This window comes from Medicago truncatula, chromosome 6 (assembly GCF_003473485.1).
Source record: "Medicago truncatula cultivar Jemalong A17 chromosome 6, MtrunA17r5.0-ANR, whole genome shotgun sequence".
Classification (NCBI taxonomy): Eukaryota; Viridiplantae; Streptophyta; class Magnoliopsida; order Fabales; family Fabaceae; genus Medicago; species Medicago truncatula.
Window position 1 is genome coordinate 42,311,581 of NC_053047.1, and position 26,097 is coordinate 42,337,677.

General features: G+C 33.9%; 3 protein-coding genes, 1 long non-coding RNA gene and 2 pseudogenes across 7 annotated transcripts; 2 read left to right on the plus strand and 4 right to left on the minus strand.

Annotated features, from left to right (window-relative positions):
- Positions 1–312: 312 nt before the first annotated feature.
- On the minus strand, positions 313–3,307 carry LOC11432636 (uncharacterized; annotated as a pseudogene).
- Positions 3,308–3,594: 287 nt separating this feature from the next.
- On the minus strand, positions 3,595–6,596 carry LOC11413137 (uncharacterized). Of its 4 annotated transcripts, none has more exons than XR_003012855.2 (3): positions 5,312–6,596; positions 4,824–4,924; positions 3,595–4,724 (listed from the first exon to the last, which is right to left on the minus strand). It is a non-coding gene; the product is annotated as an uncharacterized lncRNA (long non-coding RNA). The 4 variants fall into 4 exon arrangements; XR_003012856.2 differs by having other exon boundaries at positions 4,829–4,924; positions 5,312–6,587; XR_005646739.1 differs by having other exon boundaries at positions 3,595–4,924; positions 5,312–5,939; positions 6,341–6,572.
- Positions 6,597–7,097: 501 nt separating this feature from the next.
- LOC120575823 (uncharacterized) lies at positions 7,098–9,387 on the plus strand. Its single transcript, XM_039835294.1, has 4 exons — positions 7,098–8,006; positions 8,682–8,734; positions 8,899–9,109; positions 9,185–9,387. Exons 1-3 carry the CDS (start codon positions 7,235–7,237, stop codon positions 8,977–8,979), a joined length of 906 nt encoding a protein of 301 aa, XP_039691228.1. The 5' UTR covers positions 7,098–7,234; the 3' UTR covers positions 8,980–9,109; positions 9,185–9,387.
- Positions 9,388–11,167: 1,780 nt separating this feature from the next.
- On the minus strand, positions 11,168–12,845 carry LOC11432637 (pentatricopeptide repeat-containing protein At2g15690, mitochondrial-like; annotated as a pseudogene).
- A 497-nt stretch (positions 12,846–13,342) lies between these two features.
- Positions 13,343–18,228, minus strand: LOC11428979 (uncharacterized). The gene is given in 8 exon segments (XM_024785882.2): positions 13,343–13,942; positions 14,049–14,183; positions 14,285–14,362; positions 15,536–15,667; positions 15,928–15,996; positions 16,094–16,204; positions 16,312–16,556; positions 18,090–18,228. Coding segments are annotated over 7 exon segments (906 nt in total). The 5' UTR covers positions 16,510–16,556; positions 18,090–18,228; the 3' UTR covers positions 13,343–13,759.
- A 6,545-nt stretch (positions 18,229–24,773) lies between these two features.
- Positions 24,774–26,011, plus strand: LOC11435611 (mitochondrial carrier protein CoAc2). The gene is made up of 5 exons (XM_039827128.1): positions 24,774–24,829; positions 24,904–25,111; positions 25,391–25,639; positions 25,715–25,837; positions 25,925–26,011. Exons 1-5 carry the CDS (start codon positions 24,774–24,776, stop codon positions 26,009–26,011), a joined length of 723 nt encoding a protein of 240 aa, XP_039683062.1.
- The last annotated feature ends 86 nt before the right edge of the window (positions 26,012–26,097 follow it).

A 26,097-nucleotide genomic window follows, 5' to 3' on the forward strand; every position in this document is an offset into this window, starting at 1 on the left:
GGAGGTAGTAACATATGAAGTCATCATAAGTTAGCTTCAATCGGCAACCAAAGTACACAACCATCATCATCCATGGCCTAAAAATGATTTCTTCTCTCTTATGTTTTTGTAACATGGCCTCTAATGATTTTCTTTGATTCGTTGTGGGAGGAATTGCTATGTGAAATAAAAAAAATTACATTGTTCAGATAAATAGTTAACAATCTGTGGCTTTTCTAGGCATTATTCTTCAATGAAAGAAGTGAATTATGATAATCGAGATATGAAATAAGGAAAGGAAAAACAAATATAAAAGAAAAACTTACAAACAAATGGCAGAAATATTTGTTTATTGGAAGAAGATTTTCTTCATCCATAGAAATAGAAAAGTAGTACACTTAGCAGAATAGTTAACAATGTTAAGTTGAAGAGGGAGGTGTTTATCTATTAAAAAAATCTCAAGGGTTTCATATTTTGAAGAAAAATAAGCTCCCCAAAGCTCCTCCTTTCAATGTCTTCTATTTCTTACACTTACTCCTTTTTTTTTCCAAACCCTCTCCCTCCCTTTCCCCTCCAAACTCGCAAACGCCTAAAGCTCTGGCTTTGGATTTTTCTTTGAAGAGATCGCCTTCTTTCCCTTCCACCACTGTTGAATATGATTGGAAACTTTGGTTGCATGTTTCTTAAGCGCCGTGCTTGTGTCCACACTCCACAATTCCTTTTCTTATCTTCTGTTTCCAGTCACCTTTTTCATTTTCTTTTGATCTCAAAACTTTTCCCCACAAGTTGCAGTTTACTCCAAACATCAGTTATTCTAAAACATTTTAAGTCGAGGTGATCTTAGAAAAACACATTTCAATCACAATGAAATAGATGATTGTACCAATTTTGAAGGAAAGTCTGCCTCATCTTCATCCTCATCCTCATCTTCATCTTCATCTTCATCTTCATCGTCGTCTTCATTTTCAGCACCGAAATTCTTTTACATTAAATCATCACTTGAGTACATTTTCATATCGGGCACTCCTGGCATGCCCTGAAGCAAGAGTCAAGTGTGGTATGATCAGAATGTATTATTACTAGCAACAGAATGCGTCAAGCAAAGTCATGTAAAGATAAAGAAAGAAAGAAATAAAGCAAAATACCTCCATAGATTTTAGAAGTTTTTCCATTTCAGCCTCATTAGAAGACTTTGCAACAAATGGTTCACCAGGAGTCCTAGTCCTGTAACACGCAAACAGAACTTCTGATGAAAACTTAAGCAAAAGGTTCATAGGGTGAAACTGAAATACCTAATTCAAACAGTAATACTAGATGCATGTGAAGTTAAATACTACCATAAAAGAAACCAAGTTCTAGTTTCCAAATTACAATATTACATAGTCCAAAGTAAGGATAGTCTAACTGATGTAGCAGAGACCTTACAATTTTGTCCAAATAAATCAGCCTTTTAGACTTTACAATTGTATGGGTCGGTCAATTTAGTCCCTGAGCTTTGTAAACTAGCAATTTAGTCTCTTAAATTGAACAACACCAATCAATACAGTCCTTTATTCAAATTTAACACCACAATTTTAATAGTCTTGTGCTTATTTTATTACAGCAAAAGACTATTCAAGTCAATATTTAGATTTTTCAGTGATTTTTATGGATGATTACTAAAGAGATATTTTGAATGAGTGACAAAATTGATTGGTGTTATTTAATTTAAAGGACTAATTAGTTCTTTTGTAAATTTAAGGAACTAGATTGCTTGACTCTTGCAATATCAAGGACCGAAATGCTGATTTACTCCATAAAATCCAAACACATGGACATAAAATCCAGTTCATAAGAAATCAAAGGGAAGAGGGGAGAAGCAGGGTTCCATGGCACAGGAGTTAAGAACTCACTGACGTGGGACAGTATTTCTCAGATTGATAATAATAAGCAACGAAACACGTATAAACTTCCCCTATATTTGAGTAAACTAAAATAACATTGCTTTAAATACCCAAGATAAAGCAATATCAGTGCTAACACACATACTCAACTTTCTTTGTTTTTTCTATTTTGTGATTTGCAATCAACCCAGATAAGTTAATTTTATCAAAGCTTAGGATAATCATAAAAAATATTACTGGGAGCATCAATTTCAGTAAATAATTACCTTAGGGACCGGGGGTGGCTTGGTATTGCAAGATTTACTAAGGTCTTTGCACAGATAATTGGTCAATGAATCAATATCAGGCTTGCAACTATATAGGTATTCAGCAACATCGGTATCAGAATATCCCATAACCTGCAATACCAAATTACTAATTTAGTAATCACAAAACCAACAAAGAACTGGAAGTGAATATATTTGAAATATAGAAATACATAACCAGCAGAGAAAGCTCAATTCAGATCATGAACGGTGCACCGTCAACACTGTTCTGAATTGATAGAGAATAAACAGTAATGAAACTTGTTCCTTTTTTTTCTTCTTTTCCTATACTTTTTCCGTTTCAGAACCAATAGAGACAAAAAGGTGCAATTCGTTGGCAAGAAAGTATCATACCTCCTGACAAGCACGCTCAACTGTCTTGCATTCAGAGTTGCACTGTCCTTCAGAGTCATGTTCTTCTTCTAGCTGGTAAACACCAAAAAATGTCGCAGCAATGTCAAAACTACAAAACAAATAATCCATAATTAACTGATCATACATATTGAAAAGTTGGATCCTCTTACCTCTAACCGATCTGCTTTTTCTACAATATCTATACGCAATATCCAATCTGCTTCAACCTTTTTCAGATTACAAACATTCTCTGCTATCTCAATGATCTGGTACTCCGAGATCTAACAACCAATAACACACAAAAACAATTATAGTGCATAGAATCCACAAAAAAAACTTCAACTACACAATGAAGTACATAATAAAAATAAGGATTTTTCTAACATGTGCAAATTTGCACATGTTAAGGATACTAAAGTAGTAAGTTTATATTGGAACTTGTGTATTTTACATTAAATATATATTCTTTTTTATAACAAGTGTGATTTTCAATAAAAAGTTGCTTCTTTTAGTATCCTTAACATGTGCAAATTTGCACATGTTAGAAAAATCCTAAAAATAAAAGCACAAACGAACAACCTTCTTGGGGGAAATCTCAGCTTTCTTGCTCTGAACTTGCTGATACAACTGTTTAGCGAGTATCTCACAAACTTGACACTTTATGTACGGCACATCCTCCTTTCTAGCGATCCCAACTGGTTTTTTGGCGCAGTGCGAGAGAGGAATCCAAGATGCAATCGCCACTGGTACAACTAGACGCTTGACCCCCGCTATCGCGAGGGTTTGTTATAGACTATTGATCAATATGTTTTGATTACAATCAACTCAATCAATTTGAAAAATATATCATGTGTGCAGAAGAAAAGGTCCAATCACGAGAGATGTCTTTTGAAATTGGGGTAATATGACCAAAATGTTACTTTTTGGACGGTTTGCATAAGCTTTGTCCCTCTACACACTCTAACCATGGATTTCTTCAAGAACTCTTGAAAATTATCACAAAACAATGATGCACATGTGACAGCAAAATCTTTCATCTAGATATGGAAGACCATAAATCTGACGTAAATTGCAACTACCCTATTAATTGCCAATTAACATGCCATAGCTTTCTACCATAGATCTCCACCGTACATATCAATATAAACACAAACTAAGTAGAAACAACCCATCATTCAAACCGCCATAATTTCTCTAAACCATTCCCACAACAATTACTCCATGAATAGTTTTAGAAGAAGTTAATAAGAGAGGGCCAGTATTGCAAATGCATAGTTGATAGCCAATTAAAATAATTTTGTTCTGATACTGCCATCTTTGATGCATATAATTATGTCTATCATCTATAATAAACCTCTAATCACAATTTAGAGAAACCCTTGCTAAACGTATGCTCTACAATTGTTCACAGTCTGAGTTATAACAATAAAGAAAACACTAACAACAAACATGTATTTGTATCATAATAGTAAGCTTTTGTGTGCATCCCAAACACAGGTGGAATTCATGTTATGTTTCTGATATTAATTCAGGCTATTTATACCGACAATATTGCTTGAATCCACTTCATACAATGAAAGATAAACTGAATTTCAAATGGCTGTACATTTCAATGAATCATGCTGCACAAAGAATTACAACCAAAGAAAAAAACAGCAACAATTGAGCTGAGTAAAGATTGTGATCATGACTCTCAAATGAAGTATACACATGCAAGTGCAGTCACTCCATTCAGACCCTATGTTATTTTACTACTTGCATCTGTCTACATGATTGACATAAGTACCTTACCATTGGCGCCATCAACCAAGACCTGTGTGCACTATATTCTCGTTAAAACATTCATTCAAACAATGAACTTGGATAAATCAACACAACGGACATTCTTGCATAAGTAAGCATTGATATCCTGCTCTTAAGTAGCGTAAAAACAGACAATTAAAGGAATGGCACAATTACATGCAAGAAAAAAAAATATACGAGTTCTTCTGCCATGACGAAATTCTGCTGCATGGACTCCATAATTAAAAACCAGATTATATATCATTATTGAATAGCAAGCGGAGAAAGCACTTACATAGAAAAAGATGCGTTCCTTTATTATGAAATAAGCTGCATGAGAATTTGTAAGCTCATCTGAAGAGGGAGACTTCATTACCAGGTAGACAATTCTTCTTAAGCCAAGATCTCAAGACTGGAAAGGCTTGGTAATAGAAAAAGAAAACTTCAGCATCTTCAAACTATATAAATGAAGCAACAAAAAATTACTGAAATATAAAAGAGACAGAACACTAAGATTTACTCTACATCCTCAAGAGCAATGTCAATGACTTTCTTCTTTTTTCCATTCTTCTTTTTAAAATGACCAGACAGCCTCCATCGCGTCTCCTTGTACCCGTGTTGCTGCCATATTTACGTAGAAACATGACAGTCCATAAATAGATATGGAACATAAGATAACAAAATACTTTTTCAATTTGTTGGTGAATTAGGATAGATATAAAATAACTTATGACATGTCCATAAGCTGTTTCTAGCTTATTTCATAAGCACTTAATGAAATCTTTATCCAAACAGAATTAATAATAATACAATGTATGTCTGCAACAACATAATTGTATTTGAATCAAATCAAAAGTTTGTCATCATTGAGGCATTTCATCAAACATCTTGCAAACAAAACCCCCTCATGAGCATATAACATACCAAGAACATATAATAACAGTAATTAACAAGAGAGTTGAAAGAGATGGTTTTGTTACCAATAGAGTGTTAAGCAGAGCACATTACCTGAGATGAAGGATTTCTGAAATCCAGTCATGGTGGTGAAGGAACCATCGATTTCCCTCTTATATCAGATTCACGATCCTCAAATTGCCCTTGTTCTCTAGTCATGTAACACCTTCATCTTGTTTTTTATTTTCTTCTCTCCCAAATACGAGCCAGTCACGATGGATGAAAGGAAGGCGACATTCGGAATGGTCGCGGACAGTCTACGGTGGAGTGCTTCAGACGAGAGGTTTTTTTTGGGTTGGGGGAGGAAGAGATTTGGAAACTGAGTGAGAGCTTTAAGAGAAATGAAGAAGCAGGAACAACAATCAATGAATTGTTGACCAAGGGCGGTGGAGTGATGCAGACACTAAACATGTGAACTGAGTTTTTTTCTTTGAATCATGACTCCTAATGTCAACTTATATAGAAGAAAGTGATTCACAAGGGTTTGTAATGATGACCCCGCATTTCAAACCTTCAGCATTCAGCAATGCAATTTGTCAATTCTGCAGTGTGAACCGTCCAGCTCTTGTGCAGTGTGCACAAGCCAATGCTTTCCACCAAAAGGGTAAAACGGTAATTGGCAGACCAAATTGAAAAACCTGGGGTTTTCCCGCTTCAATGCCATCAGTACAAAATGGTATTCCTTGTAAATGTATCCAAACATAAACCACTATACCTTCAACTCAATTTTAGCCAGAATCAATTCACTCAAAATCATTTTTTCTCGCCGCAGAACCAAACATACACTAAGAAGTGATTATACAAAATAAAAAATGAAGAAAAAACAATCCTTTATAACAATTGCATAAACAATGCATGCATAGTTTCAATAAACTCAATAAGGCAAATGTAGGGATTAACACTGAAATTGAAATTGTAAAGTTCATCAATTGATTCAATTCAACCAATCAATTAGCTATTTTAAACCATATCACATGAAATAAAAATTTAAAAACAGATTAGGATTTATTCATTAATCTAGGGTTTTGTTAAAAATAAGATTTGGAAAAATTGAAAAGGGTTAATGGGAAGAAGAGAACATACCAAGATCAAGGAGAAGAGAGAAGTGACGGAAGCTTGAAGAGAGTAACACTGAAGAAGGAAGAAAGACTCAAAGGTTTCTTAAAAATTGCATTTTTATTAATTTGTGAATTGTGATTGGTCCATGGAAGCAACAAAATAGTGGGTCCCAATTTTTCAACCAATAAGGAACAAGATCCCACATATTATGATTCATATTTCCAAATTTTCCATGAATTAAAGTCCATCTTTGAGTTGTACCAAAAAAAAAAGTCCATCTTTGAGTCAATGCTCCAAATCCAATCAACAAAAATAAAATGTTGGAGTCAATGCAAAACTAAGAAAATGTACTTAGGAAAATCATGACGTGACAAAAATTTCCGTAGATAAAATCAACCACGAACACGACTTTTGTAGTTTAACGAATTATGTAGCACGACACTTTTAATCGAATACATATGTTTGTCATCAACATATCTATTTACATTTAAGTGTTTGTTTTTCAAATAATTAAAGGTGTCGACATCTTAATTTCATTCTTATGTTCAATGTTCATGTCAAAGTAACTTTCAAAGATGGAGACAATGATACATGTTAAGATATTAGTAGTAAAATTATAAAAATATAATGTTATTTCAATATAAACTTGCGCACATGAGAGAAACCATAATAAAATTTTGTAATTTATGTTTATTATTTTGATCAATAATTTTGTTGTCTAATTAAGAGTGTAGTGTAATATAAATTTTTATGTGTCACTTTCTCCAAGATTTTTTTAAAACTAAACCCAAAAAAAAAATAGAACTAGCCCAAACCCTAAAGCATGATAAATTGCAAAATTCCCAATTCATAATCCCTAAAAAAACAAACTTTAACAACAAAAAACCAAAACCCTCGTATCTCTCTGTCTTTGTTCTCATGGAAACCACTGGTTTGATTCCTCACGTTGGTGAAAACTACACCCTCAAGCTGAAAAACACAATGCAAGAAATTCTATCAGAACTTCCCAAAGAATCCCCTGAATTTTCTCATTCCAGTGATGCATTACATGAACTGATGCAAACCAAAGTTGACCCACCTTTTGATGTGATATGGGTCTATTCTGCAATCAAATTTGGTTGCAGAAAATCTCTTAAAGGTGATATCTTGGAACAAATTTCAGCTGCAAAAGCACTTTTTCAGCTGATTTCTGCTTGTTCAGCTTTTGTTGGTGGTTCAAAGAGTATTGCTTTACTTGCTCCTGTTGTTTTTATAATACATAGTGTTGTTAAGGGACTTTTTGAAGTGAAAAAGGAGAAGAAAGTAATGAAGGAAGTGAAATCTTTGGTTGATATGATTCTTGGGTTTATGAGTATTTGTTGTAGTAAAATTTCTGAAGAGAAAGATTTGGATTTGGTTTTGTCTTTGAATGATTTGGCTCGTCTTTGGGTCGTTGACGACGATGATGATGATGATGAAACAAATGAGGGGTTTGAAACTTTGTTGCCTCTTGTGAGTAGTGATGTTTGTGGTTGGATTTGTGGTAGAGAGTTTCATGTTGGTTATTTGGCTGGTGCTGTTATGATGGAAGTGTTTTTGCTTAAATTGTGTTTGTTTTTTGATATGGGAATGGAAAAGAGTGAATTGGAAATGTGCCTTAAGAGTTGGAGTGTTGGCTCAATTTCTAGCTTTCAGAATGTGTACTTTTTGGGTGAGGTTTATTTTGTTTTTGGTTTTAATTTCAATTTGGCAGTAAATTTTTTATTTTAGACCGTAAAACCTACGAAACATTGATACCGACACGTTGACACCAATAATATACTGAGAAAATGAAATATTTGAATATAACTGTATATTTGTCTGTGTCATGTCGGTGTTGCATAGCTTAAAACTTTTATCTGGATGATGGATAAATTCCATTCAATGTACTTTTTGGGTGAGGTTTTATTCTTTTTTCTGTTTTGAATATCAATTTCCTACTGCATATTTTAGCTTAAAACTATGAAACACTATAAAGACACCTACATAACACGTATTAAGACCAATAATAATTTGAGATAATGTATCGAACCACGTGTCTGTGTACCGGATATGCCTTTTGTGTGAAGTGTCAGCACTACATAGCTTAACTTTTTATCTAGATGAGGGATGAATTCAGTTTATGTTTGGATTGACGACGAGTTCATTAAAATCACGGTGGTGTTTTGTGATGCTCCAAAGTATAGCTTTTAGCAAAATCACGATGACTCGCGGTGAGTCTGCCAATTTCACCGCCAATTCAAACAGACCAAATCAAACATACTTATATTTTGTTTAGCTTGTTTTAATTGTGTTTCTCATTTGTGTTGTTCTTTGTTTAATGTGGATTTATCTTTTGTACAATCAGAGGTTCTTATGAGGACAACATTGGAGACATCTTTGCCTCTGAACTCAATATTGGTTAGTATTTCCATCCTTGTTATTTATTCCATATCTGCAGTGTTATTTATTCCATATCGGTTAGAGGTCTCTATAGGGGAGTAGGTATGCATTTAAATCTGCTTGTGTTTGGAACTGTTAATTCAGCAGCAGTATTGTATTTCACTGCTGTGTTGTTATTGTAGAACTTTTATGTTAATCATGGCCACAGCTCCGACACTCTTTGGAATATTCCCATACGCGGGTTTGAAATTCTACTTCTATGAGGAAATGAAGCGCCACGTCCCTGAGGATTACAAGAAAAGCATCATGGCGAAACTGACATGTGGATCCGTGGCCGGTTTATTGGGTCAGACATTCACATATCCTCTTGAAGTTGTCAGGAGGCAAATGCAGGTAACGTGCTTTATTTGGTCGGCTGGAAATTATAGATGGATATTTAGTAACATGATACAAAGTTAACCTGACTAGGTTCAAAACCTTGCGGCATCTGAAGAAGCCGAATTGAAAGGGACTATGAGATCCATGGTTTTGATTGCTCAAAAGCAAGGCTGGAAGACCCTGTTTTCAGGGCTGAGTATCAATTACATAAAGGCGGGAATAATCATAGAACATTAAAGCAATTCACACTATAGGACCATTCTGTGTAACTACGCATTTTTTTTTTTGTTGCAATTTAGGTTGTTCCATCTGCGGCCATCGGCTTCACAGTTTCTGATACAATGAAATCATGCCTGAGAGAGTACCATCAAGAGATGAAGTGGACTAACAAAAGAATCAGCCAACCATCCTCACTTTAGGAATAAGTTCCTAACTCCTCTCAGGCTTCAAACTGGCTTCTTCTTCTCATTCTACTCACATTGTTTTCACATATTATTTTGGCTGCACATTGCATTCTTTCAGATTGTAAATAGAGATAGAGGTTATTATGCACTAGACCAACAAACAATACCCTGATTCTGATCTCATTGGTTTCATTAAAGTAGGAAACAGTTACTATGTGGTTTAGACAGGACAAACTGTGTATGTACAATTAACAAATAAATTGCACTTTTTGAATGTGCAAGTAGAAAAAATGATATAGAAATGTTGACATATAGTCACATCCTTTCACTGTATTCAGTTTATCTATGCAGACACTGAAATTCTATTACCTTCCAATTATCGTTGGTTACTTTAGTTCTGAATTCAACAAGCAATGCTCAATAATATATCCACAGAAACCGATTCAGTATTGCAACATCCTCAGATTTGTGTGGAAAAGAGGAAAGGAAAATTATTTACCATACTGTTGGTTACTTTAGTTTTTTGTAGTCTAACAATCATGTAGGATGCGACAAAGGAAATAAACTATATAGGTTAATTGATTGCTGAAAGAAAACTCTGTTTGATCTTCCCAAACATGGATTTCAACCTTATGCATTTTGGTAGCAAACAAAACAATCTAGCGATATATCACCAGATCAGAGTAACTACATTTGAGTACTTTTTACCAACACTACAAATAATATCTCCACTGGAACATTCTCATTTTTTTTGCGGCACATTGCATTATTTCAGATTGTACATAGAGATAGAGGTTGCTATGCACTATACCAATAAAAAGCACCTTGATTCAGATCTAATTGAAGTAGGAAATAATTTTTATGTTGTTTAGATAGGACAAACTATGTATGCACAATTAAAGGATAAATTGCACTTTTTGAATGTACAAGTGTGCGGGAATGTATTCGGTTTATTCTTCTATGCAACCACCATATTTCTATTACCTTCCAATTATCTCTGGCTATTTAATTCTCAACTTAATTAGACAAGCCACGATCAATAAGATATCTACAGAAACTGATGTAACATTACAACATGCTCATGTTTGAGTGGAAAAGAGTAAAGGCAAATTATTAACTATACTGTTTGGCTTTTGAACTATTTTCGTCTTAAAAACATGTACTCCCTCCATCCCTAATTATAAGACCCATTTGATAATTTTTTTTGTCCCTTTTTATAAGACCCATTTGTTATTTCCAACTACATTAATTATTTCTTTACCTACATGCCCCTATTTATTATACATATTTTTCTTCAATCAGCAATAAATAGCATATGGAAAACATAAACTAACTCTCTCTCTTAAGGATAAAATTGTAAAAACAATAGTGATTAAAAACAACTTTAATACAAATATTGACTTTCTTAATTCCCGTGATTTTAGCAAAAGGGTCTTATAATTAGGGACGGAGGGAGTATAACAAATAAAGGAAGCTAAATATGTTAATTCATAAATGGAACAAATTTTTTTATCTTCCCAAACATGTATTTGAACCTTACACCTTTTTGGCAGAACCACAACAATCTAGCAGAACCTTACACCTTTTTCCCAAACAGAGTATCTACATTTGAGTGTTTGTTTTCAACACTACGAATAATCTCCACAGGAGCATTAGCTACATAGATTAATTCATAGATGGAACAAAAATTTCTTTGATCTTCCCAAACATGGAGTTGAACCTTACACATTTTTGGCAGCAAACAAAAAACAATTTAACAATATATCATCAGATTAGAGAGTATCTACATTTGAGTACTTTTTACCAACACTACCAATAATCTGCACAGGAACATCCTTCTTCTTATTCTATTCAAATTGTTGTTCACATATGTTAGTTGCACATTGCATTCATTCAGATTGTACATAGAGATTGCACATTTTCCATCTTTGAAATGATGAAATCTCTTGTTGTCCCTCACAATGAGTTTCATTCCCACAATCTTAGACATGAATTTGATAGCATTGTGACAGTCTCCACATATACGTAGATTCTTGATAATTCTAAGCATAGTCCTTGGCGGAGTACTGATGAGACCATAAGCTATTGCCAAACGCTCGCTATGATATCGCAAGGCTTTCTCCTTTTCCTCCTCATCAATATCATGGAGTACGTATCTCGTATCAGGAACATAACCTGCTTCCCTAATCTGCCCAGTCAAACCTCTCAATTTCACATCATTGTCTTCTTTTATACGGCATATTACACCGATATTCACTTACTCTATTCTTCTCCTCCAGCATGTTAATTGCAGACTGCTTCTTTCTCTGAGGGAGAGGCATTTTATCAGCAGCAGCTTTCGAAGGATCACGAACAGTTAACAACTTAGCACGATCCTCGCGTTCTAAGTCTCCATAAATTCTCGCAAAATTTCGAAGAGTCTCCCAAACATCAACCCCGGCTTCAATTGGCATATTCTCAATAAACTCCTGAGCTTCATCCAACGGACCAGCACATCCAAAAATATTAACAACCCCCAAATAATGCTCCATCCCTGGAACAATTCCATACTCCTTCATCGATTCAAACTGCATTAAACCTTCTTCCACACCGTCGACCAACGCACACACAGCCAAAACCAACGCAAAAGTTTCCTCATCAGGCACTACCCCTTGTTGCCTCATCTGCTTAAAAACCAACAAACCATCAATCCCTAAACCATTCACATTATATCCACCAATCATCAAATTCAACGAACCGACATTTCTGTCAGGCATTTTATCAAACACTTTCCGCGCATCCTTCACACTACCACATTTCACGTACAACCCAATCAATCTATTACACAATTCAACATTCCCTCCGAATTTCGACCTTCTCAAGAATTCATGAACCCTTTTCCCTAATTCAAGCGACTTCAAATCCTCACATAATTTCAAAAGCGAAAGAAAATCACTGTAATCAGCAAAAGCACCTTGACCCATTAGTTCTAAAACTTGATTTACGTTACCCTCTTGAAGAAAATGCGCAAAGTTTACATTTTTATGTTGATGGGGGGCTTGATGATGGTTCAATTTTGGTTGGATTGAAGGGTTACCCATACGTAAAGGTTGAGTTTTTCTGGGAGTGAAACGAGAGTTGTTAGTGCCGTTTTGACGAGGGTGAAGGTTGGTGGCATGGTGAATAGCATAGGTGCAGAAAGGAGTGGAAGAAGATGAAGATGAAGCCATTGATGCTTGAAGTTTAAGCTCCATGGAAATGCTACTGTTACTATCTTCTATCCATTCGTGAAATACAAACTAAGATTAATTTTGATGAGTAAAACTCCTTTTATTTTAACAAAAACAACTAATAACCAAATTTTTAAAAGGTGGCCGAAGTTTGAATCAGATATATGCCTTTATCAACTGTGTTAAGTCTCATGAGGATGAATAGTTGTTAAATTTGTTTGTATCGAATTAATTTATAGCATAGACTAACTTAAAAGATTTAATATAGTAATGTAGTCTAGAGATTTGTACAAAAAAAAAATATAGTTTAGAGATTACTTAATATTTTTATAGTTTATAGATAAAATTGATTGTTTAATTTATTTATTTGGTTACAACTTATTGTTTATGCAATGCTCGAGAGATTAGTTGCGCGTAGAGGATATCTGATTTACACTAAACTGATTGTTTATTCAATAATAAGAGTTATTTTATACCTCAATTAAATAAGTTTTTTTTGTTAACAAATCAAAATGAGATTAAAAACAACCTTGGATGTTTCCACCCGTGCAAAGAGGAGGAACACCATGTTCAAGTATTTAACAAAACTAAAAACATTTGTTAATAGTCTCATTAATGATTATTGAAATATTCGATCGATGGCAATAAATATCTATTGATTGTTTCTTTACTCTATTAATACATAAGGAAATTCAGATGTGGGATGTGGTGGTAAGACTGTAAATTGATTGTCAAAATTTTCAAAAAAGGATGTCAATAATCTCAACATTTAACACCCGAGGGAACATCTTAAACATCACTATAGTTTAGCTGGTATACCCTCACTCTCATACATAATTGCCTCACTGATAAAATACATGTAGATAGCAAATCCTTGATTGGAATATGAATCACTCAAAAGTGGTGATTGTAAAGTCCTCATTTGATTGCTTCAGAATATTCCTACTTCCAATCTCTCTTGGTCTCTTGGGTGTAGTACATGTAACAAAACACTGGAAATGCCTTGAAAATATTCCATAATCAGAAGATGCAGATTTAGTTTATGAGGAGCTCTAAAGCTCTGACTTCGAATTCTTCTTTGAAGAGGTTGTCTTCTTTCCCTTCCACCACCGTTGAATATGATTGGAAACTTTGGTTGCATGTTTCTTAAGTGTCGTGCCCGTGTCCACAATTCCTTTTCTTATCTTCTGTTTCCAATCACCTTTTTCATTTTCTTTTGATTTCAAAACTTTTCCCTGTAAGTTGCAGTTTACTCCAAACATCAGTTATTCTAAAACATTTTAAGTCGAAGTAATCTTAGAAAAACACATTTCAATCACAGAATGAAATAGATTATTGTACCAATTTTGAAGGAAAGTCTGCCTCATCTTCTTCCTCATCCTCATCTTCATCGTCATCTTCATTTTCAGCACCGAAATTCTTTTTCATTAAATCATCTCTTGAGTACATTTTCATGCCGGGCGCTCCTGGCATGCCCTGAAGCAAGAGTCGATTGTGGTATAATCAGAATGTATTAGCAACAGAATGTGTCACAAAGTCATGTAAATATATAAAAAGAAAGAAAAAAAGCAAAATACCTCCATAGATTTTAGAAGCTTTTCCATTTCAGCCTCCTTAGAAGACTTTGCAACAAATGGTTCACCAGGAGTCCTGTCCTGTAACACACAAATAGAACTTTTGATGAAAACTTAAGCAAAAGGATCATAGAGGGTGAAGCTTTAATACCTAATTCAAACAATAATACTAGGTGCATGTTAAGTTAAATACTATCATAGCAGAAACAAAGTTATAGCTTCCAAATTACATAGTCCGAAGTAGGGATAGTTATAGATAGAGTACAGAGTCCAAAGTAAGGATACTCTAACTGATGTATTAGGGAGTTTGGGTCCTAAAGTGCAAACAAGGTGAGTGTAGAGTGGGGTGTGTTGTTTGCCGATAGAATAATAACAGTTTAGAACATAAAATCCAAATAAATCAGCATTTTAGTGCTTAAAATTGTATTGGTCGGTAAATTTAGTCCCTCAATTTTGTGAACTAGAAATTTAGTCTCTTAAATAGAACAATGCCAATCAATACATTCCTTTATTCAAATTTAACACCACAATTTTAATAGTCTTATGCTTATTTTGTTTTAACAAAAGACTATTCAAGTCAATATTTAGATTTTTCAGTGATTATGGATGATTACTAAAGAGATATTTTGAATGAGTGACAAAATTGATTGGTGTTATTTAATTTAAAGGACTACATTGTTCTTTTGTGAATTTAAGGAACTAAATTGCTTGACTCTTACAATTTCAAGGACCAAAATGCTGATTTACTCCATACAATCCAAACACATGGATATAAAATCCAGTTCATAAGAAATCAAAGGGAATGGTGGAGAAGCAGGGTTCTGTTGCACAGGAGTTAAGAACGCATTGACGTGCGAAAGTATTTCTTGGACTGCATTAGTGTCGGTTGTGGCATTCTTTTTTGAGAGGGTCTGTTGTGGCATTGAAAATAATAAGGTATGAAACACTTAGGTATAAACTTTCCCTATATTTGAATAAAATAAAATAATATTGCTCTAAATATCCAAGATAAAGCAATATCAGTGCCAACACACATATTAAACTTTCTGTTTTTTGTATTTTGTGATTTTGTTTTTGTTTTTGTTTTCTTGTTCGACAATGAACCCTATAAACTCAAGTTGAATACTACATAAAGTGCATACACCATACATTGCTGATTTACTACATAAAAGACAATTAAAAATATCTATCACAAATTCGCAATCAACCCGGATAAGTTAGTTACTGGGTGTATTTATTTCAGTTAATAATTACCTTAGGGACAGGGGGTGGCTTGGTATTGCATGCTTTGCTAAGGTCTTTGCACAGATAATTGGTTAATGAGTCAATATCAGGCTTGGAACTATATAGATATTCAGCAACATCGGTATCAGAATATCCCAAAACCTGCAATACCAAATTACTAATTTAGTAATCACAAAACCAACAAAGAATTAGAAGTGAAGATATTTGAAATATACAAATACATAACCAGCAGAGAAAGCACAATTCAGATCATGCATGGTGCACCATCAACACTGTTCTGAATTGATATAGAATAAGCATTAATGAAACTTGTTCCTTTTTTTCTTCTCTTCCTATACTTTTTTCGTTTCAGAACCAATAGAGACAAAAAAGTGCAATTCATTGGCAAGAAAGTACCATACCTCCTGACAAGCACGCTCAACTGTCTATCATTCAGAATTGCACTGTCCTTCAGAATCATGTTCTTCCAGCTGATAAACACCGAAAAATGGGGTAGCAATGTCAAACTACCAAACAAATAATCCACAGTTTATTGATCATACATATTGAAAAGTTGGATCCTCTCACCTCCAACCTATCTGCTTTTTCTACAATATCTATACGCAATATCCAATCTGCTTCAACCTTTTTCAGATTACAAACATTCTCTGCTATCTCAATGATTTGGTACTCTGAGATCTAACAACCAATAACACACAAAGTCAATTATAGTGCATACAATCCACACAAAAAACCTACACTAGACAATGAAGCACAAAATAAAAATAAAAGAACAAAATAACAACCTTCTTGGGGGAAATCTCAGCTTTCTTGCTCTGAACTTGCTGATACAACTGTTTTGCAAGTATCTCACAAACTTGACACTTTATGTACGGTACATCCTCCTTTCTAGCGATCCCAACCGGTTTTTTGGCGCAGTGTGAAAGAGGAATCCATGATGCAATCACCACTGATACAACTAGAAGCCAAAACACACCCTTCATCCTCCCAACCAGTAGCGTGTCTAGAACCCTTGGTCAGCGGGGGCAAACTATTTAAATAAAAGTTAATAATTATAATCATACATATGAAAATAAGATCAACAATATATATTCCAATTTAAACTATTCTAACGATTACGTTACTTTTTTCGTTATCAATAAATACCTCTGTTCATGCAATAAAAAGGCAGTAAATATTTCATATCATAGCTCAATTAAGTGATAACACCTTAAACAAAGAGACACAATCCAGAAACTGTCTTTCAAATTTTTCTTATTAGGTGCTCTCGATTTATATTTCACAAACCAAGATGAGTTATCAATTAAAATCAATATAACATTCAAGAACAAAAATAAGGAAAAAAAACTACAGAAGTCTTAAAGAATACATAGCCATAAGACTAGCCAATGTTTTGGTTAAATACCAAAGTTCCACTTTTGTTGCCTTATCTAAAATCAACAAATTGAAATTCACCTGTTAGGAGAAATGCATAAATCACTTGATCATATATGTAGTCAGATATTTATGAATATAAACCCACTGTTTAAGTTTCCTATTAGGAGAAATGTATAAATCACTTAATCATATATAATTAACTAAATACCAAGTTAGTCCTTGAAATTGTAGGGTTATATCAACCTAGTCCCCTACATCATCATTATCCCAAACTGATCAATGAAATTTCAAATGCATCCTTGATACTATTCACTTAGTTTCAAATTCATCTCTATAGTACCAATTTAATGTCATTCTAGTCCTTACAAATACCAACAGAGGGACAATTCAATTACAATTTCACTATTTCAGGGATCATTTAGGAATTTCGATAACGTGCGAGACTAGATTGATTCGGTCCTATAATTTCAAGCACCAACTTGGTCATTTAGTCAATTATATATGATCAATGTTTCGTTCCACTTTTGGAGGACCCAAAATTGATTCTAAAGGTGTAGAATTGATTTTGACATGTTTGGTTCCTATAAACTAGAATTAATTTTGCCTCCGGAATTGATTCTACATGAAGCTAGAAATCATAGCTTCTGATTCTAGAATTGATTTTTACACTAAAATTTATTTTTCAACTCACTTTTACATAAATGTATCCAAACATAAATCACTTTACCTTCAACTCAATTCTAGCCAGAATCCATTCACTCAAAATCATTCTTTCTCACCACAACCAAACATTTCTCCCAACAGAGTGGCTTTATACTCCTATTTTTTTTTTCAGAAGCAACAAAAAAAAATATAACACTATATAACAAGGACAGATTAATCATAAGCACAATATATGTTGACAAAATCAAAAAAGAAAAAAATATATCAATTGCAAAAAAAAATAAAAAATGCCATATATAATTTCAATAAACTCAACAAATAAGACAAATGCAGGGTTTAACAGTAAAATTGAAATTGTAAGGTTCATCAATAGATTCAATTCAACCAATCAATAAGCTATTTTAAACCATAGTCACATGAAATAAAAATTAAAAAACAGATTAGGGTTGATTTATTAATCTAGGGTTTTGTTAAAAGAAAATTGGGAAAAATTGAAAAGGGTAATTGGAAGAAGAGAACATACCAAGATGAAGGAGAAGAGAGAGATGGCGGAAGCTTGAAGGGAGTGACACTGAAGAAGGTAGAAAGCTTGTTGAGGTCAATTCAACCTTCATTAGCACCCATTAGCAAATATTCACATGAATATTTCGTCAACAAGCATACACATAGGTCATTTTATTGCGTTTGTAGGGGTATGAAAAATAATTGAAGGGTTCAAATTAAAATTTTCAAAACTAAACCAACGAAAAATTGAACTAGCCCAAATCCTAAACCATGATAAATTGCAAAATTCCCAATTCATAAACCCTAAAAAAACAAACTTTAACAACAAAAAACCAAAACCCTCGTATTTCTGTCTTTGTTCTCATGGAAACCACTGGTTTGATTCCTCACGTTGGTGAAAACTACACCCTCAAGCTGAAAAACACAATGCAAGAAATTCTATCAGAACTTCCCAAAGAATCCCCTGAATTTTCTCATTCCAGTGATGCATTACATGAACTGATGCAAACCAAAGTTGACCCACCTTTTGATGTGATATGGGTCTATTCTGCAATCAAATTTGGTTGCAGAAAATCTCTTAAAGGTGATATCTTGGAACAAATTTCAGCTGCAAAAGCACTTTTTCAGCTGATTTCTGCTTGTTCAGCTTCTGTTGGTGGTTCAAAGAGTATTGCTTTACTTGCTCCTGTTGTTTTTATGATACATAGTGTTGTTAAGGAACTTTTTGAATTGAAAAGGGAAAAGAAAGCAATGAAGGAAGTGAAATCTTTGGTTGATATGATTCTTGGGTTTATGAGTATTTGTTGTAGTAAAATTTCTGAAGAGAAAGATTTGGATTTGGTTTTGTCTTTCTCGTCTTTGGGTCGTTGACAATGATGATGATGATGAAACAAATGAGGGGTTTGAAACTTTGTTGCCTCTTGTGAGTAGTGATGTTTGTGGTTGGATTTGTGGTAGAGAGTTTCATGTTGGTTATTTGGCTGGTGCTGTTATGATGGAAGTGTTTTTGCTTAAATTGTGTTTGTTTTTTGATATGGGAATGGAAAAGAGTGAATTGGAAATGTGCCTTAAGAGTTGGAGTGTTGGCTCAATTTCTAGCTTTCAGAATGTGTACTTTTTGGGTGAGGTTTATTTTGTTTTTGGTTTTAATTTCAATTTGGTAGTAAATTTTTTATTTTAGACCTTAAAACCTACGAAACATTGATGCCGACACGTTGACACCAAATATACTGAGAAAATGAAATATTTGAATATAACTGTATATTTGTCTGTGTCATGTCGATGTTGCATAGCTTAAAACTTTTATCTGGATGATCGATAAATTCCATTCAATGTACTTTTTGTGTGTGGTTTTATTGTTTTTTCTGTTTTGAATATCAATTTCCTACTACATATTTTAACTTAAAACTATGAAACATTGATTCGTATTAAGACCGATAGTAATTTGAGATAATGTATTGATCCATGCATCTGTGTACCGGATATGCCTTTAGTGTGAATTGTCGGTATAGCTTAACTTTTTATCTGGATGAGGGACGATACATTCCCTACAAAAAAAAAAAAAAAAACATAAACGATATATATAGACAATGTAACACACAATTTTTTAAATAGTGAATGTGCCTTTTCTTTTATTTTTTATTTTGGTGGTGGTCGGGGTTCGAACCCCAGGCCTTGCATATATAATGCGTTGTTCATACTAACTGAGTTAAGCTTACAATGACCTCTTTTTATTATTTTAAAATAGCTCATCAGGCTTTCACACTAAATGGATTCATGGTCGTTTTTAATATAAAATTAGAGTAAAAATAATTTTCTTTCGAAAGTGTTTTACAAGATAATAATCTGAATTAAATACTATATTTTATTAATCATTTTCGGGCAATAAGTTTCAAAATCCAATCATACACTTTGTAAAAAATATATATGAAATAGTGTATAAGTATTTATTTTCCATTGCAATATCATTTATAACTAATAGCATGTTTAATTACGCATCAAATAAAAAATCTCGCGTTTCGATGCCGATTTCACCTATTAGATCAATAGTGTATACTATTGATCAATAGCCACATGGCTTAATATGAGAAAGGAAGGAGTTGCAAGCTTTGGATGCCACACAACATATCGAGAGAGAACTTTTTATCACAATCTTGGGTGACGTTTGGAACACCATGGAGCATGCATCACAAGGCCAAGTTCATCATGTTTTGGAGATCGTGGAATTGAAGGGATACAAGCTACGACCGTGGAAAACAACAACACTTGAAGATAAATAAATTGATAATTATTTTCTTTTGTCTTGATTGTTTTATTCTCATGAATATGATTAGCTAGTTTTATATTAATTAAGTTTTTTAGATGATTTTAATTTGAGCGGTTTTAATCATGTGATTGTATAAACTCTATTCAATACAATTATTATCCTAATGCTTTTCATATGTTAACGAATGTATGAATTGATTTACATTATCAATTGACTACTAGTCCTAGCTCTTAGATTTAAACTTAGTATACTGTGGGTACGAACTCAAGAGACCAAAGTTTTGTAAGAAACTCAAAGACACCTTATTGACTTAGCTCAATTTAGAAAATTGGTTTGATAGATTGAGCACCAAAGTTTTCCAAGAAACTGTTTGATATGTTATAAAAAAGGATAATACTAAACACATCGAAGTAATATTCGTGAAGACGTTAAGTGTGGACACGTGTCACCTTGTCATTGGCTCTGAGTTTTTTTTTTTTAGAAAAAAAATTAATTAATTTTTTAAATATAAATATTTTTTTTGTAAAAAATTCCCAGAACCAATGACAAAGTGACACGTGTAACTCTGGGACACGTGTCATTTTGTCATTGGCTTTGAGATTTTTCTTAAAAAATATATATATTTAAAAAAAAAAAAAAATTTGTTTTGTAAAAAAAAAAAAAACTCAGAGTCAATGAGAATGTGACACGTGTCCAGGAGTTAACTTTTTTTTTAAACCCTAACGGAAACCTAACAGAAGGGACCAAAATGAGACTAAAAAAAACTTAAAATCCTCGTATAATATTCTTTTTAGTTAAGGGACCAAAATGATATCAATTAAATAGTTAAGGGACCAAAAGAGCATTAAACCTAAATCTTAAAAGTCGAAACACAATTCATTTAAACTTTTTAAAAATTCATTCAATAAATAAAATAAAATAAAATAAATAGATAGATAAAACAAAGCAAAACACACACAAATGTTTTCTCTTTTTTGGGCCAAATATTACCATTCATTCATTATTTAGGCCAAATACATCCCGATATATTTTGATACGTGTATCAGAAGTATCGGGCAATTAATATTTATTTTTACAAAAAAAATTACCTATACGTGTCAGGTACGACTAACTTGTACACCGACACGATTAACTTATACTCCGACATCGATACTTCTATTTTACATACCTTTTAAAAAACAAAATTAAAAGAAAATAATAAGAAATAAAAATACAAGTCCGACAACATTGTCAAAAACATATTGTCTCTTCTTTTGATCATTTTTATTAATGTTAATGTTTATTTATTATCATTTTTAGTTATGATTACACACTGGGCACATATACTATTAATTTTAAATATAATCTTTTAATAACGTATCAAGACCGTATCGTATTTGGGATTTTAAAAAATTTCCCGTATCACCGTGTCGGTATTGTATCGGTATCATGTCAAGCATCGGGCTTCATATGTGCACACTAATGTGGCATTATACTAATAATAATAATAACTACATAGAATAATAACTCACTAACCAAACCAGAGTACAGAGTACAGCTAAGCAGTATGTAAGTAACTAACGAGTATATCCAACCAACTAACTAACTAGATTACAGGTAAACATCATGTAAGTATAACTAACTATGAATAACTAACAGAAAACTTGTGATACAAGTTTCGAAGAGGTGAACCGTTGCATGCTACTAGACTTGCTTTTCAATATTCATTCTCACTATTATCCATAGACCATATATATTCAACCGACTTGATACTTCATTCCTCACCATTACAAACCATAATCAAATTGTAGAACTCTCTAGTTTAGGTATCTTGTTTCTTTCTTGATTCTTTCTTCTTCTTCTTCTTCTTCATCTCTTCTAACCCTTAACAACAATGTTGACTTATTGTCCTTTAACTGAACATGCATCAATGGTTATACATTTTTTGTGCAGATGGCAGGACCAGTAAACAATCACAACCAACATCACATTTGGAATGAAGAGGAGGAACATCAACTTCTTCTTGCTCGTGCAACTTTTCCTCACCGGCGGGACTGGATAAGAATTAGACAAGATCCAAGATTCAATGGTCTGTTTGGTCAGATGACTGTGGACGCTTTGCGCGTAAGTGGTTTCTCAATTAACGTGCATTTCACTGTTATGATACGTTTGGCTTCGATTTTTGTCAGTTTTTAGTGATTTTGATTAGAAACCTTTTTGTCATATTAATTGTATAATGAATTTCTTCCTCGTTCAAGCATGCTGTTCTTATGGATACTATTATGATGCTAAATAATTTGGCTTCGATTTTTGTCAGTTTTTAGTGATTTTGATCAGAAACCTTTTTGCCATATTAATTGTATCATGAATTTCTTCCTCGTTCAAGCATGCTGTTCTTATGGATAATGTTATGATACCAAATAATGTGGCTTCGATTTTTGTCAGTTTTTAGTGATTTTGATTAGAAACCTTTTTGTCATATTAATCGTATCATGAATTTCTTCCTCGTTCAAGCATGCTGTTCTTATGTTTTCGGGTTGTTTGTAGCGGTTAGTAGGAGAGTTTACATCCAGGATTTTTCTCTTTTTTGGGGTTGGGTTGGTTCAGCGTTGTGTTGTGTTTCCAGTCGGCAGTGGCGGTTTCTAGCGTCCTGTTTTGTGTTTTGGGTCTGTTTATATATTTATTTGTCTCACCAAATGATCTTAACTGTGTTTTAGGATTTCAAGTTTTACAAAAAATTGAGATTTACATTTTTTTGCTAGACTATATTGTGGCTGCTTCTCTTTTCAGTTGAATTATTACCTAATCATAAACCAATTGCTTACAACTCACCAGTCCTGGTAAATTATTGTCGTTTATAGCGAGGGCTATTAAGTTGTCGTTCTTTTGCACTTAGAAACCTTCTTTTATATAATAGTTTGTTATTTTATGTGTTTTCTTTACAGTCAAAGCATAGGAGACTAGTCCTACAGGGTGCTGCTGCCCCAATTGTTAATAATGTTGAATTAGCAGTTCATCCATTGCCTCAACATTTCTGGACTGCGGAAGAGAATAACAGGCTGGTTGAAGCGAGGGAGCTGTATCCGGGGCGCAACCAGTGGCGCCGGATACAACAAGATGCTGAATTTGCTCCACTATTTGGTGCTATGACGATCGACGCTCTGCGCGTTAGTACCTTTCTCCCATGAATCTATTGAGTTAAATTATCTGTACTTGAATCTTACCTCTTGTTCTTTTCTGCTGCTATAACAGTCAAGGTATAGACTGCTAATTGCTGGTGAAGATGATGAGTCTTCTGATGAAGAATTGAATGGTGTTTTCATGGATGAACACGACGACGATAACTACATGGATAATTCAGATTCTGATTCTGAAGATGAGGATCCAGGAGTTCTAGCTGACCCGGACTACAATCCTGATATGGATGAAAATTTCAGTGATGGTGGCAGCAACAGCAGCAGTAGTAGTAGTACTTAGTTTGATAATCAACGCATACATGTTTTTCAAGGCATACATACTTTTATGAAGGTAGTTGAACTGCAGCTTAACTGCTTAAAATTTGTTACTTTTATGAGTTAGTTAGGTACAGTTACGGACATCTTTTGGTTCTTGAGCCAAGTACATTTACAGGCATTATGTACCGTATGGAGAACCAACGCCAAACACAAACTTGACACGACGACACCAATAATAATTTGTGAAAGTATATTAATGGGATGAATGTTTTATACATCACAGTTTTATTCTTTCCCTTATAATTATCATTCTCAACTTTTCACTTCTAGCTGTATGGATGTTTTCCCTCTTTTTTCTTATGTTTTTTCTGTTATACATACACTAGTAAAGTAAAGATATTGTGTAAGATTGCGCGAGTGTGGGGAGATAATGGCCGGAAAAAGAGAAATGAAATTTCGTTGCGTGTAATTAGTGAATGGCTTTTCTTAAACTAAACGACCAATTGACCGTAGAATTACTTTATGACAAGGAAAACAATTAATATAGACATTTGTTTATAACCTGATTATGATGCAATTTCTCTGGACTCTTTGTCGGGATAAATTAAAGGAGTACTCGACTTCGATATTCACCAAGAGCCCATATGGGAAAAATGTTTCTGTATGCTGAGTAATTGATAGTGCAATTTTTGTTGAAGACTCCTATTATTTCCTATATAATACATTTATCATATATATTAGGTACTTCTTTTTGTTAAAAAGAGCTTGTTTAACATACCAAAAGAGATTTTCTTAAAGTAAACGACCAATTGAGATTTTCTGTATGCTGAGTAATTGATAGTGCAATTCTTGTGGGGAGATAATGGCCGGAAAAAGAGAAATGAAATTTCGTTGCGTGTAATTAGTGAATGGCTTTTCTTAAACTAAACGACCAATTGACCGTAGATTGATTAATCACAATCATTCTTTACAGACCCGAAGAACTGAGTTTCATAGCACAGGAATGTCTGGATCAGTTAGGAGAATCGCCAAAACCGAAGGTCTTTTGGGATTCTACAGGTAGATAGAAATCATAGGTAGGTGATTTATCTTCTATCAATTAATCAGATTCACCAATGCGAAATTATTTGCAGGGGAAATGGAGCAAGTGTGGCAAGGATTATTCCTTATGTAGATCTTCAATATATGTCCTATGAGGAATACCGAAGATTGTTCGTGCAAGCCTTTCCTAATGTTTGGAAAGGTCCTACCCTTGACCTTATGGAAGGGTCACTCTCTGGAGGGACGGCTGTGCTTTTTACTTATCCGCTTGACTTAATTCGGAATAAGTTAGCTTATCAGGTAAACTATATCTCTGCTCAGAAATCAAATCAGTTTTCATCCATGACTTTGGTTGTATTTTGTGATTACACGAAGTGTTAACGTCAATGCGTTTGAAATTGAAACTGCATGTTGTTAGTCCAACCAAGTTGAATGTGTTGGGGATGGTAAATAACGAACAAGTTTATAGAGGGATCAGTGACTGTCTTTCAAAAACTTATAAAGAGGGTGGCATTAAAGGTATCTATAGGGGAGTAGGTATGCATTTAAATCTGCTTGTGTTTGCAACTGTTAATTCAGCAGCAGTATTGTATTTCACTGCTGTGTTGTTATTGTAGAACTCTTATGTTAATCATGGCCACAGCTCCGACACTCTTCGGAATATTCCCATACGCCGGTTTGAAATTCTACTTCTATGAGGAAATGAAGCGCCACGTCCCTGAGGATTACAAGAAAAGCATCATGGCGAAACTGACATGTGGATCCGTGGCCGGTTTATTGGGTCAGACATTCACATATTTTCTTGAAGTTGTCAGGAGGCAAATGCAGGTAACGTGCTTTATTTGGTCGGCTGGAAATTATAGATGGATATTGAGTAACATGATACAAAGTTAACCTGTCTAGGTTCAAAACCTTACGGCATCTGAAGAAGCCGAGTTGAAAGGGACTATGAGATCCATGGTTTTGATTGCTCAAAAGCAAGGCTGGAAGACCCTGTTTTCAGGGCTGAGTATCAATTACATAAAGGTCGGAAAATCATAGAACATTAAAGTAATTAACACTCTAGAACCGTTCTGTATAACTAAGCATTTTTGTTTGTTTGTTGCAATTCAGGTTGTTCCATCTGCGGCCATTGGCTTCACAGTTTATGATACTATGAAATCATACTTGAGAGTACCATCAAGAGATGAAGTGGACTAACAAAAGAATCAGTCAACCATCCTCACATTAGGAATAAGCTCCTAACTCCTCCAGGCTTCAAAACTGGCTTCTTCTTCTCATTATAT